Below are 13,494 nucleotides of genomic sequence, written 5' to 3'. Positions count from 1 at the left end.
AAAACCTCTCACATCATTTCTGAACGGTCAGAATTCTTGAGATTGCCGACCGCCCTGATGGTTTCTAGCAAATAGACGTAATAAAACTGGTAAATTACTTCAGATTCCAAACACAGCCCCCTTTGTGATATCTCCAAATATCACGGTAAAGGCGTCTTTTGTTTGGGATAAAAAAGCGGGATCGTCTCTACATAAACATTGTCTAAAATGTCTCGGAAATACTGAAACGTCAAACATAAAAAAGGGTATGAAGTAAATACCTGCGAGGCATTCAAAAAGTCAACATGTTTCTTGAAAGAGAAAATAATTATTGAAAAATCGTTCAGAAAAAGCTCCTTTTGTATGGAAGTGTTGTCAGCGATAAAATAAAATGGTGGAATCAGGGCCGGACTAGCCTGCTGAACAACCACCTTGCCGGTGTGCCCGGCAATCACAAAAACCCCTTCACGAATCATGAAGAGATATTAAAATTTTGTTTCTAATAATTGAAGGAAGCCCCTATGGGTTTTGTGGCCCTTTGGTGCTAGGATAATGTGATGCTTGAGGATACTATCGTATAGAGATTTTGTAAACTTTCAAGGGTGTTTTTTGGGTATGTTATAATGGATGTTGATCAAGTATCCGTCACATTAAGGTTGGATGAATTCCACTGTGAATTTAAAAAAAAAATGCAATAATTTATTTGTGTAAGTTTAGTAATTTTTCCTTCAAAGTTCAATGATCTTTGATACAATACTTAATCACTTTTCTAATGAAGTGACTTACATTCAAAATGTAAACGTCCTGTTTATAATTCTGAAGTAGAAGAAACTGTAGAAAGTGACATAAAAATCGATAGTTTTGTAATCATATTTGTATTCTGAAAACCTCAATATCAATGAATGTACTGTCCCAGTGTATAGCAAGAAAAAATACATCCAAATACAACAATTTTCCCCCCTACAAGCGTACAATCCATAACTTCAGACAAACAACAAAGGTCACGGACCGTGAAAAAACTTTCAACTTTCTCATTGCTACTGCGGAAAAGCTTATCGCTGAAAGATTTTGTTTTCGATTCTTCATTTGTAGAAAAGAAGTTTAATTTTGAAAATCTACACATATTTTTAGCTAGTTTTGTAACACCACATTGGAGACTATCAAAATAGTTATCCGCTAGGTCTATACACATCCGTCTTTCAGACTGAAGTGTATGTTATTTTGCAGTGTGCAAGGCTTATTAAATTGAGACCTCAAAGAAGTGAGCGGATCAATATTTTAAGGTGACATCAAAACTGGTCTGGGAATGCCATGAAGAACTGAATGAACTTGCAAACAGGAACAAATTAACTTCGTACTGGGTGCCAGGGCATTCAGGAATCACAGGTAATGATGAAGCTGATGAATGCGCTAGACACGGACCATCAACTTCATATATAAAGTCCTGAACCAGCTCTGGGGGTACCAAAATCATTGGTACGAAACCAGATTAGGACATGGACCAATAAGAAGCACACAGAGTACTGGACAAAAGTACCTGGCAACAAACACAGTAGAACCTTCATTAGGGAACCGTCCGAGAAAAGAACCGAAGAACTACTTCAATGTAGTAGGGATCGGCTCAGAATAATCACAGGGTTACTAACCGGTCATTGTCCGCTTAGAGGACACCTGAGGACACCGGAGACCTCAGCTGCAATTTATGCAACAAAGGGACAGCTCTACACATCTTATGCGAATGTGAGGCACTGAATCACAGGAGGCAGGCAATATAAGGACTCACAAAAAAATTACGTCCACAAGAATATGACGAACATCCAACACGGAACCTGTACAAACTAGAACAGGAAACGAGACTGATGGAATGGGTGTTATGAGAAGAGGGGAGAATAAACGCAATGAGCCCAAGAGGCTGCATTGTTTTCTGGAGACTTGGACTAAATGGACAAATCAGACAGCTCCCAAGGGACCAAAAATTAAAAAAAAGTATACCAGGGTGATCCCAGAAACACCAGACTGGACATAAAGATGAAGGTGAGTAATTGTTTGAAAAATATCATTGTATTAGAAAGTTCACAATCAATAAAGCATGTGTTTCAAGTTTGAAGACGTCTCGTTGTTTAAATATTGTCAGACAGCCATCAATGGCGAAAGAATTTGTGAAAATGGAGAATATTAGACATTGTTATGTGGTACAATACACTCATTTGAAAGGCTGCAGTCCAACCAATATGAAAGCTCGACTGGATTCTACTCTAGGTGAATCTGCTCCTTCGTTTACAACAATGAAAAATTAGGTAGCAGAGTTTAAATGAGGCCAAATGAGCTGCCAAGGCGATCATCGCAGTGGTCGACCAAATGGGGTGACAACTCCAGACACAGTGAGGAGAACCAACAAAGCGGTACTGAAAGTGCGTGAGCTAGCAGACTTAATAGCCATTTCAGAAAGTACGGTATATCGTATATCATCTGAAAATTTGTACATGAGAAAGCTGTGGACAGATGGGTGCCGCGTTTGCTCACACTCGAGCAAAAACAGTGTCGTGAAGATATTTCAATTGAGTGTTTAGCGAATTTTCACAGCAAAAAAGCAGATTTCTCACGTCGTTTCATAACCTTGGATGAAACATAGGTCCATCACTCCGCATCCAAGACAAAACAACAATAAAAACAGTTGACTCAAAAAGGAGAACTGGCTCCAAAGAAGGCAAAGACCGTTTCTTCTGCAAGCAAGGTCATAGCATTGTTTTTTTTTTTTTGATTTGCGTAGATAAAAATATCAACGGCGAACTTATTGCAACGTTTTAGTAAAAGAGTCAAGCGGAAACGGCTACATTTGGCTAAGACAAGACAATGCACCAGCTCCCAAATCCAGTATCACAGTCACCGAAATTAACGAATTAAAGTTTGAATTGCTACCTCATGTACCCTATTCGCAAGAGTCAGCTCCCTCGGATTATTTTTATTAACACGCTCTCATTAGCTTCACCTGTATGTATGTATGTATGTTTGTTTGTTTGTTTTCAACTCTCAAGCTCGGATCTGTATTCGACAGAATTATCGACATCATTGCTTGATATATTCGCGAGCAGATGGCGCTGTACGAAACCTCCTTGATATATCGACATTATTGTTTGATCAATTCGCGGGCAGATGGCGCTTAGGTAATCTCCTTGATATAATTCGAACTCACCTTACAGGTATTACTGCATTTGAAATAAGTATTTTTTAACACGCTTTTATTAGCTCCACCAGTAAGTATGTAAGTATGTTTGTTTGTTTGTAACTCCCAAGCTCGGGATCTGTATATGACAGAAATATTAACATTATTGCTTGATCTATTCTCGGGCAGATGGCGCTGTAAGTAACCTCCGTGATATATCGACATTATTGCTTGATATGTTCGCGGGCAGATGGCGCTGTACGTAACCTCGAACTCACTTTACATGTATTTCTTCATTTGAAAAAAATAGTTTTTTTTATTAACACGCGCGCCTGCTGGCTTATTTGTAACCCTCATTTGCGTGCCTGCTGCCTTGGTAGGTCATTTTCAGGCTCCTTATCCAAAATCGGAAAATATTAATGGTCATTTTTCTAAACAATATACGGCTGATCGATCCCAAAGTTTAGATAAAAGAAATATTTTTAACTTTTTAGTTCTATGTTCTTTGGAAGCGTATTTTTTAGTTTTTTACACTATATTTATTGTTAGTGTCATCGCTTTTCGAGTTTGAAAGCCGTGGATTTTTGGAATTTCTTCCTGACGTTTCGCTGGCGCGAGTGGCCAGCTTCTTCAGAGGTGTAACCATCATGACTTATTTTGTTCTCAAACTTAAAAAAATGGCTCAGTAGTAAAAAAAATTCCAACGATGAAGAAGTTACCGGCAGTTAATGGCTATTTTGAGGAGTAAGACAGTTCTTATTATGAAAACAGTGTCGAAATTATTGAACAGCACTGGAAAAAGTGTATAGGGTTGCAAGGAGATTATGTTGAAAATTAAATACATTTTATCCAAAATTTTTGTGTTTTCTTTGTTGGACCACCTTCGAACCAAAACTCACGGATCTTCAGAAAATACTCTTATAGCAGATTTCTTCACCCAATTTAATGTATAGTCATTACCTACTTTCACAATACCGAACAACTCTTGAAGCATGAAGTCTGCACATTTTTATAATATAGAAAATAAAAAAAAACAGCGAGATGAAAAATTACAGGAAATAACGAGTGCTACTGTAATAAACTCACCTGCATCAATGTCGTAATCCTCGTCAGTGGAACAGAGAGACAAATGCCCCGAGGGCATTCTTTACGCACAATTTTCAATTATCCAAAATGCCTCGAAAGTTATTGGGTTTCACAGTTTTTCTCACACTTATCACATTTATTATGTCCCATGACTGGTTGTTCAGTATTTAATTATCCTCAACTACAGTTTGCTGCAGCTGATAAAGGCAGTATTTTCAGGAGGCCAATTTGTTATTATGTAGAAGATCTCAATATTGTAATCATTCACTTTCATACTCGGATGCGTTATCTCGATGTGTTTCGCCTGTGTGAGATGACGAGAAAATATTAGCAAAATCATAAAATGAAAGAAATATATAGTTTTCTACCTCTTTTTAATTATATGTGACATCCTCATTTTCAGTAAAGAATTGTTTCAGGTAATTAATCAATGATAAGCTGCTGAAAGTAGCTTTATGTCAGATTGAAGATCATTCTATCGCTTAAAAAAGGTATAGAATTAATCCCCATAGTCAGTGGCGGATTTGCCTGCAGGCTGAGTAGACTTGAGCCTAGTATAGCAGATTTCTGTAGCGGTGATTTTTTCTTATTTAATCATGGAAATCAAGAAGATTTTGGCGTGACGGTTTTCTGATGTCTCACAGATAGAAGTCTGCAAAAAATTTTGCCTATAACTGTCTTCTCTCATTTGTCATTGCACATTCCGAAAGTAGCAAACTTCTATATTCTAAAGTAAAACAGCTAGTTTGCTGCCACCCAACCAATAATCGGTCTCTACGCCCTCTGTTCACACTTCGTATGAGTGAAAAGAACGAAATTGTAGAAAATTCATTTCCCTATTTCCACTATCAACCCTTACCACACATGCTATTCCTACTACTGATTGGAGGCTGTGAGCTGGATGATTTGTATACGATTTTGTGATTTTAATCCGATGGAAAATTTTTCGGTCTTGACCAAAATGAGCGAACCAGAAAACTGTACAGACTTAGCAACTTTTGAAAGATCAGACCTTCTTTGGGGTATTGTATGGAGCTCCGCCCCCACACATAACAAGAAGTTGCTGGATTCCATCCAGAAAACAGCCATCCGCCTGGCTGGAGACGTGAACATCACGTGCAACCTTGATAGCCTGGAAACTCTAAGAAAGGTTGGAGATTCGTCTCTCTTCTATAGGTACTTTCACAGGAGGTGTTCAAGTGACTTGGCACTTTTGATTCCACCAAGAGCGGTACATTTCAGAAATACGCGACGAACTGTGGCTGCTCATCTTATTGAGGTTCAACTCAGTACGCCTCGAACTTCACTGTTTAAAAACTTTATTCTATATGCAGTAATGCAGGACACAAAAATGGGCTGGTTTCCAGCTATTGAAAATAGCTATATTATAGTTATCAATCCTAATCGACCCCAAGAAACCTTCATATTTGCAGAAAAAATAATAATTCGAGAAGCAAGAGTTTAAATTGGCCGCGAGTCTGTTGACCAATAAAATTGATCGTATCTACAGCAGTGTTGCCAAGTGTGTTGGTTTCTAATATCCAATCACAGAAATAAAATACAGTGATCCAATTTGATAAACTCCATTTTTGTTGTTATTGTTGTCACCTCGGTGTGATTTGTTTGTTACAACTTTCTAACTGAAAAATGTTTGCTTTTATAAAAGGTAGGTCTCGGTGTGTATTCTGCTGCATATTCCGTGTCATCAGTAAACATTCCGAAACATATTTTTCCAGGTTATTTTTGGAGTGAATTTCATCATCAATGCCACCAAAATGGTTGAAATATGTTTTATACCTAGTTGTGGAAACGGATGATCTATACCCAGACAAACAGTTTTTCAGTGTTCCAAAAAACAAAATTGAATAAAATCCAAAATGAATCTTCTTTCTCATGTTTGCTACATTTTTTGATTTTCATAACTGTATGTTATTGAGTAATGTAAAAAATCATAGTTCAGGTAAATATTTTGTGATCTTCCAATTTTGTGTACTGATTTAGTTTTAGAGTACATTTTATTCCATGTGGGGACTTTTTTCATTAATTTAAACGTTAAGGGGTTAATATACACTTCCATTATTAAAATTTCTGTGTTATGAACATGAAAATGTTTACTGTCGGAGACATTTTGAAAATAACATTTTTATTGCTTGTTATATTTGGATCCATTGTATAATTAATCATCCCTTCCAATGCATTTCTTGCACTTGTTTCTTAGATTTAGTGGTCCAAATTGTCGAAAGAATCAGAAACTGTTTATATACTCCGTGAATTTCATGATGTGGCAATGTTATTATTTGTATTGTTCCTAATGATCAATTGAACAAGAAGCGAAACTATATCCGTGATGTGACAGGCCTAGATGATCCAATCTGCTATAATCAAAAATCATGGAACGGGCCCATTGTAGAGGCAAGATCGACAAAAACCATACAGCTTGTACCATAAAAGTTTGTAAATCCGCCACTGGTCATAATGATTTTATTGAATAATCTACTGAATCGAATATGAAATGAAGCCACACATATTCCTTGGCTTGTACACTAAATCATTTTCAGCTCTAAAAGTATCTTGTTCATATGTATGATTTCATCATTGATTATATGGATCTCGTTATAGAGGTGGTCTATTAATAAATGCTGTGATTATTGTGATCGGTTGTCTTGTCACTACCGTGGCTCATTTTTCTGAAATATAGAAAAATATTCCATAGTATAGAGAAATAGGGGTAATATATAATCGAGTATACAATCACGTGGACTCAGTAATAATCGACCAACAGCATATCTTTATTCGTAATAAATCTACCATTACCAATTTAGGCGCATTTAGTAACTTTGTTATATGGCTATCAAATAGACGTTATGTACACTGACTTGGCCAAGGCATTCGACAGAGTTAACCACGAGGTTTTGATCCGGAAATTAAAAGCATTCGGTTTGACAAACAACACACTTGATTTCTTTCACCGATATCTATCGAAAAAAATACATTTCGTACAGTTCAACAATGTATCTTCCTTCAAATTCACCACTACTTCGGAAGTTCCGCAGGGCTCGATTTTGGGACCTCTCCTTTTCGTGTTTTTTGTTAATGACATTTCTCGGTATATCGGGTATTCTCAATTTCTCCTATATGCCGATGATCTCAAGCTATTTAGAAGAATCGAAAGCGAAAAAGATTCTGATGTGCTTTAAGATGATCTCAATAATCTGTCTACTTACTTTTCAGTATCTAACCTATCTCTTAACGAAGCCAACTGCAAAATAATGAGTTTCACACGAAAGAAGTCACCTACTATCAAGGACTATTTCATTAATCATACCAATTTACAGAGAATCAATGAGATGAACGATCTCGGGATCATTTTTACTGGTGTGTTCAGTTTCTCTCGGCACATTGAATATGGTTGTGTCATTTGGAATCCAAAGTCCATAAACGATTATTGAGAACACTCTTCTTCAGAAAACACAATGTTTGGCCTTCATTTATATCGTATTTTAGCCAATTACAAGAATTTAACATGCAACCATTGAAAGACCGTCGTGAGTCCTAGGAAGTGATTTTTGTTTGTAACATTCTCAGAAAACTTAAAGTACCTGAAATTCTCTATACTATTGATTTTATTGTACCTGACGTAAGACTGAGAAGAAGAGACAATCTATTTCGTATCTCAAACAATTTTTCTCCTCTTCAACAATGTCTCGAAACATTTAACAAAATGGCGAGGAACTGTGAACTGGATATATTCACTATTACAGACTGAAAACTCCTCCGAATGCTCAAATGTGTCTGAATCTCTTTAGGATCATTTTATTATTCATGGTTTTATATTGTTGTATTTTATATCGATTTTAACTGTATCAATAGTAAGGAACTTTTGAAAAACCTGTACATCACAGAAGTGGAAACCATTCTGTTAGTTGTTCAGTATAAATAAATTTCTTTTCTATTCTAAATTCATTATTGCTCGAAGTGCACAAATATGTCTTTTTCATTTTGTATATTCTCTTTAATACTGTTAATACAACATTGAATCATGTTATCATCCACTTGTGGTCAGAAAGAACCACTCTATTCGAAAACGTCTACTCGCTTCTCCATAAGAAGCTTCATATAATAATTTATACTTTCATGAACGCATGCTGTTAGTCACTCGGTAATCTAAACACGTTTAAAGACTTCTCAGTATCAAGAAACAAACTGCGGAGTGAACAAACCCATATTAAACTACAATACTTGTTGTACAAACAGTCAAATTAATATGGATTATGTTGTAGAAGTACTGGGACATCTAGTTTATTGACTGGAGTCGTGCTATTTAATCTGATAATTATGACGATCGTGAATGAGAAAAAAAATTAAAATAATATGAAAATCGCTTTTTTTTTAAATACTGGATGTTTTTCAATTATAATTTTGAATGAAAACTAACCTCTGAACTGTTGATACATCTAAGTTATGACTTCAAACAGACTGAAACGTTGATTTTGTGAATCGTTTTAGTAGAAGTTTTCTCCATAATTACTGATATCGAAAATATCGAGTAACTAATTTTGGGAAAGAAAGTTTGTGGCTTTCTATTACTCAAGTGGGAATCTTCCAAAATAAGGAAGAAAGTTTAAAAGAAGTAACTGAATACATAGATATGTAGATCATGCAAATAAGTAACTTTCAGACACAAATTTGAATGAAAAACACAATAACCAAATTTCCGAGACAACACCGACACAAAACTACATGAAGGAAACGAATGAATTCGTTTGTTGAATTAAAAAATTGTTTTGTTACACTGTTCATAACAATTTGAACATTAGTTTTTGGATATGTCCTTCAATTTTATTATTTTCTCACAAATTTTGGTAAGACCTGAACAAAATATCGATAATAATAATGATAATGATGGCGCGAGGCGTCTGAGATCCTAACACCGACGAGCAGAAGAGAAGGAAGCAGCTATTTGTAGAACTACAGCTGTAGACGACAACTGGAAGAACAATAACATCAAGGAAGACCAAGAGAAAGGCTCAGATTTTGGTTTAGTCGTCAAATGGAGAAAAATTATTCAATGACCATCAGGGCAGGTTATTCGCCAGCGGTTAAGTCTTACTGGGCCCAATGGAACTCCCTTACCTTGGAAAACGGGGTTCTGAAGCGGGTGTTGGAGTTTGAAGGTGGTGGAGAAGAAAGGCATCAGACAGTGGGTACCCAGGAAAAGACGACAAGGGGTGCTCAAAGAAATCTATGATAGAGTCACTGGAGGACAGAAGAAAGAACTTTGTTGTGTGGCGAGTCTACTCAAAGAAAGGATAGGAACCATTGAGATAGAGATAGACAAAATCAAGAAGGAAATGAACACGAAAGTAGAGTAAATCAAACGGGAGATCAAAGATTTCGGGGCAGAAATGAAAGGAATGGAAAAAAAAGTCGACGAAATCAAAGGCGGATTTGAGACAGGAATCAGCAAGATGAAGGAAACAATTAGCAAGTTGCAAAACCAAATCGTTGATTCTGTTCATATCACAGAAATTGTTACAGAAAACTCAATTCCGGAACTGAAAGACGTCAAAGTCAGTTCTGAACCAAGAAAGTTCTCCATGAAGAAGCCCCAGTTCGACGGAAAAACTCCTTGGGCAAATTACCGCCGACAATTCGAAGCTGCGGCCAGAGCGAATGGATGGAATGCAGGAGAAAAAGCGGTAGCATCAACACTGGCGTTGCGTGTAGAAGCAATGATAATTTTGCAAACCCTCACGGCCCAAGAACAGGAAGATTATGACCAAATTATAAAGTATCTTGAGCTATGGTATGGGCCTGCCCACCTAGATCACGTTTACCATTCACAGCTGAAGAACCGCTGCCAGAAATCAGGAGAGTCTCTACAGGAATTCGAAGCCGACATTGCTCGATTGGTTCGTCTGGCATATCCTGCTACAGCGGAAAATGTAATGGAGCGGTTAGCAGTTCAGGCATTCTTGGACGGACTTCGCGACCAAGAAATGAGGCAGGTTTCGACACTAGCTCATCCCATCTCGTGGATATACTGGCTAGCACCTTGTAGTTTGAGGCTGCAAAATAATCCTGCAAGAGCCAGAGCAAAGTTCGAACTATCGAGGAAAATGGACAGGTGCCTGTTGATATTGACGCCACTCTCAGAAAGGTAATAGAAGGAGTATTGCTTAAGAGAAAACAAACAAGATGCTGGAACTGTGGGAAAATTGGGCATGTGCGCAGCAAATGTCTAAGCATTCGAAGAACCAACATCAGAAAAACTGGAGAGGGTCGATGAGAAGGGTCAATCGTCAGCCTGTATCCAGCAAGCCTCCGTAAAAAACGCAGATGCCCTATCACGGAGATCATGCTCCAGTATATGAGGAGTCAGCTTATATCCATGAACATACAATAATAAATTTGAGTTTGAATGTTGTAGCTCTCTGTACAGGAATTTTCGACACTTTTACTCAAAATATTCAAATCATATCCTTATTCTGTGCTGATAACAACAAAAATTTTAAAATGGTATATAACTTCTTCATCCACTGACTCCTTTGATTGTCCTGTATTCAGTATTTGTTTGGCAAAGCCTGAAACGACGCCAAATTCAGATTCTGGTACGATGGTACTGATTGCTGTGCCCTCAGTTGCAGGTGTGTCAGCAGATCAGTTACTTTTTTTTAATGACAAAACGCAAGCACTACAGAAAAATCCTTCAGGCGCTCTAAGAGCGATGCGGTGCCTGTGAGAAAGTAGTTATTCACATTGGATTTGAATCGCTGGAGATTAAATCCATTTGGAAAAACGTTCTCAGGAAGTTTATTCCAATTGAAGGCAGTTCTCAAGAATTCTTGAACAGTGGAATACGACGTGTAGTGAGTTGAACCTCAAAACAATGAGAAGTCACAATCCGTCGCGTTTTTCTGATATTATGTGCAGCTTGGTGGAATCTAATGTGCCAAGTCATTTGAACACTTCCTGTGGAAGTATCTATAGAAGAGAGACAAATCTACAACTTTTCTTCAATGCTCCAGACTATCAAAGTTGCAAGTGATGTTCGCGTCTCCAATCAGGCGGATGGCTCTTTTCTAGATGGAATCCAGCAGCTTGAGGGTATGCTTAGTGGCGGAGCTCAACACATGAGGAAAATACTCCAAAAAAATCATGAAAAGTTTCTGAAGTGTATACAGTTTTCTGGTTCGGAATAGTATTCCAAGCTTTTGAGAAGCAGCCTTTGCAATTCCAGTGACATGATTATGCCAAGACATATAGGTGTCCATTTCAACACCCAACAAACTTATCGAAGCAGAAAGCGGAATTCCGTCCTGGCATTATTAAATCCGGTTCGGAGACATTTATCTTTTTGGAGAAAACCGATAATTGGTTACGTCCACCTCAATTAGAAATCACCTCTAGATCCTCATTAAGATATGCAACCTCCTGCTGCCGGTGAAAATGTGCATCCAGCCGATGTACTCGAATCCAAATGGAATGCTGTCGTCAGCAAAGCAATATATTGGATTCTTGTTTTTTTTCCAATAAGTCGTTGATATACAAAGGAAAGATGGTTGGAAACAATAGGGATCCCTGTGGAACACCAGAGTTGATGTTAAAAGTCCTGCACTCTATGTCTCCTCGAGGGCAGGAACCTTCTGTCAGTGTCTCTGGCGGATGAAGAACGGCACTGTCGGGATTGGCACCCCGACGAAAAAAAATTCATATGCACGAAATGCCGTGAGGTTTACCAAGATAGATACGCCAGCCGGTGCCATTTCCCCAAATGCACCGGGTCGAAACCAATAATTGTAGCCGACGGGCAGCGGTGTGGCATTTGCAATTTGGTCTTCGCGACACACATGGGACTCTCCCAACATATGCGGCATAGGCATCCTGACACCAGAAATGAAGCACGAACCGCTAGTTCCTCCTACTATCAGCTTCTTTTGCCAAGGCACAACCAGGTCTTTACCGAGGACGAAATTTGCGCTGTGATGGAGTGCGAAGTGGGGTTCTATGGCGACAGATTGATTGCCTTTAATATGGCTCCCTACTAGATCCAATACACAACTGAAGCACAAAAGATCTGGTAGCAAATACAAACTGAGGAAGGACGAATACGTTATAGCACATAATATTCCTCCTCTAGCATCAAAGTTTGGCCAGCAAACCCTGATGTCACACAAGGTCAAAGGCCTTAGAAATATCAAGCGCGACAGCTCTTGATGCTCCTTTTATTAATAACATGATTGTCTGCATGAACTATAACAACAAAGTCTTGATGTACTTTTCAAAATTTGCTTTACTTTTTGAATTCCATAGTCATCAAAGGATTTGTTTTGCATTCAGTATAGAAACATCAAGGGTTATCACTAGATGTTAATTTTCAATATCATGCCGATGATATATCTGGTTCAAGCATAAAAATCGCACCTATATTTCTTGCACCTGTCTTCGAGCATTACAATCACTCCACTCTGTATAATTAAAATATCCCCAGCGGACTGAAACTTGTCTCAAATGGTATCTTGTTGACAAATGTGGCTAGATACTAATAAGGCATACAGGATTAAAGATTCGAAAGATAGAAATAGACGTTTGACTGGTCATTATGGCAAGCGTCCAGCGTTGAAAATGTAAAAAAAGTGGGTCTAATTATTCCGATATTCGAAAAAATCATGAAAGCTGAAAGGAATTGAAATTTCTTTTACTCTTTCTTGAATGGTACTTTAATGACCCTAGTGGTGGTCGTCGTGACAAAGCGATAATTGGACGTACAAAGGTGGTTTTTTATGTGGCGTCGTGTGTAGCTGCTTATATGAAGGTTATTTATTCATACAGGATTTTTACGGCTAGAAGTCAGGATGATCGCTTCTGAATACTGCACTAGGAACTCGACACGACCCGGCTTGGCACGGGTAGCTGAACATAGTTTCTAATTCAATTTTTTATGTCGGTATGATGTAAATATTTACTTCTAACACTTGCGCCTTCGCCATTTTCTACAGAATAACACATCCATAGTTTTTTGTATCACATTCTCAAAGAAAAGTATATAATGTCATCTAGTTATTTGAACATTATGTACTTCAAAAGAGTAACTTGATTCCAAAAATCACAAACTGAGCTGGTTATCAGTTTTCTCTTTCTCAAATACAAATCCTTTCAATTCAAGAAAATAAACTGATTTTTTTATAGTAACTGTAGTTCTATTCATATAAGTGAAGATTTGACGTGATGAAATATAACATACAGTATGACCCATTTGAAGTGTT

General features: G+C 37.6%; 1 protein-coding gene across 3 annotated transcripts in view; it reads right to left on the bottom strand.

The window, feature by feature from the left end:
* The window catches only part of rols (zinc-RING finger and ankyrin repeat domain-containing protein rolling pebbles), a 439,138-nt gene that overhangs the window by 320,037 nt on the left and 105,607 nt on the right, over positions 1-13,494 (bottom strand). Inside the window, exon 1 of one of the 3 annotated variants that reach the window (XM_074169497.1) lies at positions 4,229-4,301. The exons of the other annotated variants lie outside the window; for them this stretch is intronic. Coding sequence (XP_074025598.1) covers positions 4,229-4,286 — 58 coding nt within the window. The 5' untranslated portion in view covers positions 4,287-4,301. Of the gene's footprint in view, positions 1-4,228; positions 4,302-13,494 lie in introns of those variants that run through there. 3 annotated transcript variants of the gene reach the window in all.

Source organism: Leptinotarsa decemlineata, unplaced genomic scaffold, assembly GCF_025532065.1.
Source record: "Leptinotarsa decemlineata unplaced genomic scaffold, Ldec_3_MD MMD2_P_RNA_scaffold_5, whole genome shotgun sequence".
In the NCBI taxonomy this organism is placed as follows: Eukaryota; Metazoa; Arthropoda; class Insecta; order Coleoptera; family Chrysomelidae; genus Leptinotarsa; species Leptinotarsa decemlineata.
Note: the sequence above shows the minus strand (reverse complement) of the source record. Positions and strands in the feature narration are given on the sequence as shown.